We start from the raw sequence: 6000 nt of genomic DNA, 5'->3' as shown, positions 1-6000 counted from the left end.
ATATATACAGCTTCTGATCGTTAACAACACATCTCCCCCCCGCATGCCACCCTGGACTCTTACCGCAGCACCTTCAGTCGTAGACTGAGACCACCAGGGTGCTCCACTGAACGCCACAGGAAGTCCTTTCTCCCTGTGGCTATGAAATTTTTCAACTCCTCCACCTTTCTACACATAGGACAATAAAATTAATCCTGCACCCCAATAAACACTTTGTTCTGTCTGCATCTGATGTGTTTTAGACCTTAATTGTTGGTATTTCTATATTCTTTGTTATTTTTTATATCTTGTGTGATTCCTTGTGTATGTTCCTTTGTATTGAAACTGGCACAACAATTCCCTGAGGGATCAGTAAAGTTCTATCTTATCTTATGTGTGTGTGTATATATATATATATATATATATATATATATATATATATATATATATATATATACAGCACTACACATTTTGCATGCAAACTTGGGGTAAAACATTGTCACTTACCTTGACCTTTTGGCATTTGGTGAAAAAAAGTATGCTATATGTAAAACAATTAATTGAATTTCAACGTTCAGGTGCAACACTGTAATCCTGGTAAAAAAAAAAAAAAAAAAAATCCAACAAAGTTAAATCAGGTCCTCTGGATGGTTTCTTTTTCGTTGTTGAAACATTTCATCCTTCATCCAAAGGACTTCATCAGTCCGAGGAACCACAACAAACTCAGTCCCATAAATAGCTTTCTTACATAGTGGGTCAACCCACTGGATGTGGGCTGACCAACTATGTAAGTAACTCCAGTGATGTTTTGAACAACTTTGGCTACAGCTTCCTCAGGAGTTGACGAGGGAGAGGGAGGGCCCCAGAAACCATTTTATCACCATCAAACTGGTTGGCCCACCATGTGAGTAAGCCACTTATGGGACCGAGTTTGTTGTGGCTCCTCGGTCTGATGAAGTCCTTTGGATGAAAAACGAAATGTTTCTACAAAAAAATAAATTGTCCAGATGACCCTTTGTTGAATTGAATGAATTACTTAGTTGTGTTAAAAGTTGATTTGCATTATTCTCTTGAAGGAATGCTGGTAATTTAAGCCTCTCAGTCACTGTAGGTACATTTTTAAACATCTATCCCTTTTGTGTGTGTGTTTAGATTCAGGACCTTGCTATCCGGTGCATTCAGAAAAACATTAAGAAGAATCGTGGCGTTAAGGACTGGCCATGGTGGAAGGTCTTCACCACAGTCCGGCCCCTCATTGAAGTCCAGCTCTCCGAGGAGCAGATGAGAAGCAAAGATGTGAGCAGACCTCTCTTATCAAATCCACCTCAGCTCCCTTCAGACTTCCTTCACTTACACAGTCTTGCATCACTTTCAAACTGCATCACCTGACAATTTAGTGTGGCCCATCCTATTATCAAAGTTTGACACTCTTTCTGATGTATAATATTTCATGGTTTTATCTTGTAACACTTCATGTAAAATATATGGCTGTAATCTGTGCTCCAGGAGGAGATACAGCAGCAGAAATTGAAGCTGGAGAGAGTGGAGAAAGAGCGAAATGAATTGAGACTGAACTCTGATCGATTGGAGAGCCGGGTGGGTCCCTTTGTCTTTGTCACAGCACTCTGGCAGGATGGTGTTTGAGATTGGTTGTAGAGTTCTGCTCTTTCTTTCTATCTAAGTTAAAGATTTGATCAGTAACTTGCACTGGAGCTGTAGTGAATACTTTTGCAGCTTTGCCTCACACTTTGTGTTTGTGTGTGTGCGCGCACGCAGATCACAGAGTTGCTGGCAGAGCTTGCTGATGAGAGGAGCACCAGTGAGTCAGCTTCTCAGCTGCTGGAGACTGAGACTTCAGAGAGACTCCGTCTGGAGAAGGACATGAAGGATCTACAGGCACATATATACATACAAAATCAAAACGCAATGTGCACCGTTAACAGAAGTATTTGAAACATTCCTATTTTCTATCACTGATTTTCCCCTTTGTAATTAAACGGTGTTTTCCAGGTGAAGTTTGACGCCATGACAAAACGGTTAGAATCACAGGAAATGGAGCTGATGGAAGCACGGCTCATGAAAACTTCCGAGCTCAATGGAGAGATGGACGACGGTGATGATTCTGGTTAGTTCGAGCTAAAAGCTATCTATAGGCCAAACATGATGACGAATATAAAGATTTGCACTGCACTAAAAGCATTCTCTGGTACTACAGTCAGAGCCCGTTAAACATTTATTTCAAATTCCCTAATTAATTGTACTTTTTGACAACAGAAGCAGCTTGACTAAGCCTCCCTAATTGGCATGTCAGCTCAGGTCAGGAGCATAATTTACCGAATCACTTATACCAGAATTATCTGCACAGTTTGAAAACTTCTCTTACACTAATTGTAGCTGCAGGAGCACGTAGCTTTGTTTGACCGTTCCAGCAGGAAACATGGCGGTTAGGCTCGGCCGCTTCTTGCATAACGCCGTTAAGAATATTTCCCAAGTTTGGGATTTACCGCTAGCAGATTAAGATGTTCACTCCCAGGCATACGACTAATGCCCGCCACTGATTGGTTTCCCCCTGCTAGAAAATAGAGCGCCTGCTGAGAGCATATTGTCCATGAGGCTTTTTCCTCCCCCCTTCCAATACCACTCCCTTTTCAACCCACCTCAGCAGACAAGCCATTACAGAGCATATCAGAATTCTTAGATGAATGAGAAAGTAATCGTTGGAATCAGAGCTGGTGGCCCTGCAAGTTGTCATTATGCTATATATATGCTAATGAGCTGCACTGATGGAGGAGCCCGTGTTGGTATGTGAAGGAGAAATGGACAGGCGCTGAAATGATAAGGCTTGGAAATGAACCTGAACCTGAATGCCTGCCTGGCCGCTGTTTTAGTTCTGATAGCCTGTGACAGCTCCAGAATTAGGGTCGGCAAAGAACTGTGGAAAGTGCCACTTAGACATGTCCTCCTCTTAACTGCTATTGTAGTGTGCTCAGAATTCGTACCTAAGGTTTATTCAAGATTAGAGTTGAAACGCAAAGGCTGCTTTGTAGCTTCCTGCAGAATTTTTTGACCCCAAAAGGTCAGGTTTTGATGAAAGAAGCTTTATTTCCTGAAAGATTATATTATGTCGGTCCTTGAACGCGATAACCATCTCAGCCAGTACAGTGCGCTCGATAATCCACAGCATCCATCATTTCTGAGCTTTTGAGCCTCTTTCTCTGTGTACCCCTGCTATGCCTGCATGAAAAGTGGGAGATGCCCAAATGTCACGGAGACATTTTCTAAAATTGTATGTCTTTTCCTCCAGGAGGAGAGTGGCGGGTAAAATACAACAGAGCCGTTCGTGAAATGGACTTCACCAAAAAGAAACTGCAGCAGGAGTTCGATGACAAACTGGAAACGGAGCAGCAGAGTAAAAGACATGCTGAGAGAAAGGCAAGGAAAAAAAATGTGTGGTTTTAAAGTAACTCACTGCAAACTATGATGTCAAGCATAAAAAATGCTGTTCCAAACTATATCAGAAAGTGCAGTTTGAATGAGTACTACAGCAGTTTTCCAATATAGTGATTTGTATTCTGAAATGTGGGTCCACACTCAGTGTAAACAAAACACTCAGTAGAATCCAACAAATGACTGTTAAATGACTGATTTTTTAAAATTTTATTTTTACTAATAATCAGCTATTTGCATTTTTTTAAACTAGAATGACTTGTATCACTGTAAATACAGAAAAAAAAATCAAAGTAGAGACTGAATACCAAAGTTCATGCTACCAAAGTTCATGCTCGATAATCCAGGTAAAAATCCAACAATGTTGAGTCAGGTCATCTGGACAGTTTTTTTTTTATTTGCTGAGATGTTTCGTCCTTCATCCAAAGGACTTCTTCAATCTGAGGAGCCACCAAACAAACTGATTCCCACAAACAGCGTACTCCATAGTGGAAAAAATAAAAACAGTTTGCTGGTCCTAAGATGGCCTCCGGGGCCCACCCTATCCCTTAGCAACACCTCTGAGAGATTGCATAGAGACTGGATGTTTTAGACTTTGCATTATTTTTAGTTTTGTTTTCATTCAGAAACTCCCAAAATATTTAACACATTCATCTCTTTCACCGTGCATTTGGAATGAGAGCAATGTATTGAAAGCAGACGAGAGAAACCAACTCTTTCTTTCCATGACACTAGTGTCGACACTGATATCTGGGTTGATCTGCACGTCACACTTGGCTGTAGCCTGTGTAGGTAAACAAATATGGTGGAACGGGTTAAGAACCTCAGAGCATACAGTGAATATATTAATGTGAATCTGCTGCTAAACATGAACGCGTGAGCATGAAAACTACTGAATCAAGTAGGGCGGTGGAGCTCCAAAACAACAGAACTTGGCATTCAAATGCCTAACTTTTGGGAAACCTTAGCAAGGCCATTAAGTTTACAGTTTTGAGCTAACCTTTCCTTATCTGCATACTTTACTCAACAAACCTGAGCTTAAATCTGTTCCACTGCACCAAAACTGTTGGACATCCCCATCCCAAATTTTGACCTAAGAATGTTCAGTCAGGTCATCTAGACGGTTTATTTTTTTGCTGAGACGTTTTGTCCTTCATCTGAAGGTCTTCCCAGTCTGAAGAGACAACACACAAACTGATTCCCACAAACGGCATACTCCATTGTGGGGAAAAAAAAAAAGAAAAAAAAGTTTGCTGGTTCTAACAAAGCACTAGCACTAGCAAACTGTTTTTTTATTTTTTATTTTTTCACTATGGAGTATGCTGCTTCTGGGACTCAGTTTGTTTGGTGTTTCCTCAGATTGAAGAAGTCCTTTGGATGAAGGACGAAACGTCTCGACAAAAAAAAAAAACCGTCCACGTGACCTGATTGAACATTGTTGAATTTTTTTACCTGGATTATTGAGCATAAACTTTGGCATTTCTTACACATTTTCAGTCACTTGGGCAGTTTTTTATGGGTAAACAAAATTTCTTGGATAGTTAGTCGCTGTTCATTCACTTTCCTTACGTTTTACTTTAATGACAAATTAACCATGCAAAATAAACAAAAAAAAGTGCAGATTTTGTATATTACGTTTTGATTTTATTTACCAGTGTTTACGACTTTGCAGTGATTACCTTTAATGTATGTCAGCTACAGACATGAAATCTTTAAATAGATGTGCATTAGGCTGCCATTAATTATTAATGATGTGTTTGTGTGCGTGTGCTGCAGCTGGCCGATTTGCAGGTAGATAATGAGGATCTGCAGCGCTCCGTGCAGCAGCTGAAGAAGAAGTGCCAGAAGCTGACGGCTGAGCTGCAGGACACCAAGCTTCATCTGGAGGGCCTACAGAGCCGTAACCATGATCTGGAAAAGAAACAGAGAAAGTCAGTTTCATCGTACTCCCATCACTCCGTCTGCCTTTCCATCTTTTTTTTAATTATAAACATACATCACAGAGATCTTACAGTTCTGTTCCCCTTGGGATTGCCCAGCACAGGGCCCACTCGCATAACGCTCAAGTTTTCTGTAATTTGAATAGTGGCTGAGATGGTCTGTAATCTGTGGAATTGCATTAGCTGAGAAAATGACTTCGACTTTAAGCACTCGAGAAGCTATCGCCGTGGCAGAATGTGATCTCTCCCCTGTGGCTAATTGAAGATGCTCTGTGGGTGAAATTATTTTCAGCTGCACTTCAGAGAAAAACACGGGGAATTACGACAAGCTGTCAGCACGAAACACTTAGCTGTTAAGTTCACTAACAATAAATGTTTTTGCTTCAGACTGCAGAAGAAAACATTTAGCAGATTACTAAAATACATTGCTAAACTTACGCCTAATAGAAGAGAAACTTTCCACCAAAGATAACCAAAATGCTTGTTTAGTTATGCAATGAGGATAGGATGCCTTTACAGCTTTCATGTTTTTTTTAATTTACGGCCTAGCATTCCTTGAAGGAATGCTCAATGTTGCTTTTCATACCACATTTTAGACTAAATCATTGTTAGTTAAGATTTTCTTCAGACATAA

The 6000-nt window shown here is 40.4% G+C and overlaps 1 protein-coding gene across 1 annotated transcript in view; it reads left to right on the top strand.

Moving 5' to 3' along the window:
- The window catches only part of LOC119420643 (unconventional myosin-XVIIIa), a 145701-nt gene that overhangs the window by 94023 nt on the left and 45678 nt on the right, over positions 1-6000 (top strand). The window contains exons 22-27 of the mRNA XM_037688062.1: positions 1132-1275; positions 1486-1575; positions 1756-1875; positions 1990-2104; positions 3284-3411; positions 5203-5357. Coding sequence (XP_037543990.1) covers positions 1132-1275; positions 1486-1575; positions 1756-1875; positions 1990-2104; positions 3284-3411; positions 5203-5357 — 752 coding nt within the window. The remainder of the gene's footprint in view (positions 1-1131; positions 1276-1485; positions 1576-1755; positions 1876-1989; positions 2105-3283; positions 3412-5202; positions 5358-6000) is intronic.

The sequence above is a fragment of the Nematolebias whitei genome, chromosome 14 (genome assembly GCF_014905685.2).
Source record: "Nematolebias whitei isolate Nwh7 chromosome 14, NemWhi1, whole genome shotgun sequence".
Classification (NCBI taxonomy): Eukaryota; Metazoa; Chordata; class Actinopteri; order Cyprinodontiformes; family Rivulidae; genus Nematolebias; species Nematolebias whitei.
This window is presented reverse-complemented; position numbering and strand designations above follow the sequence as displayed.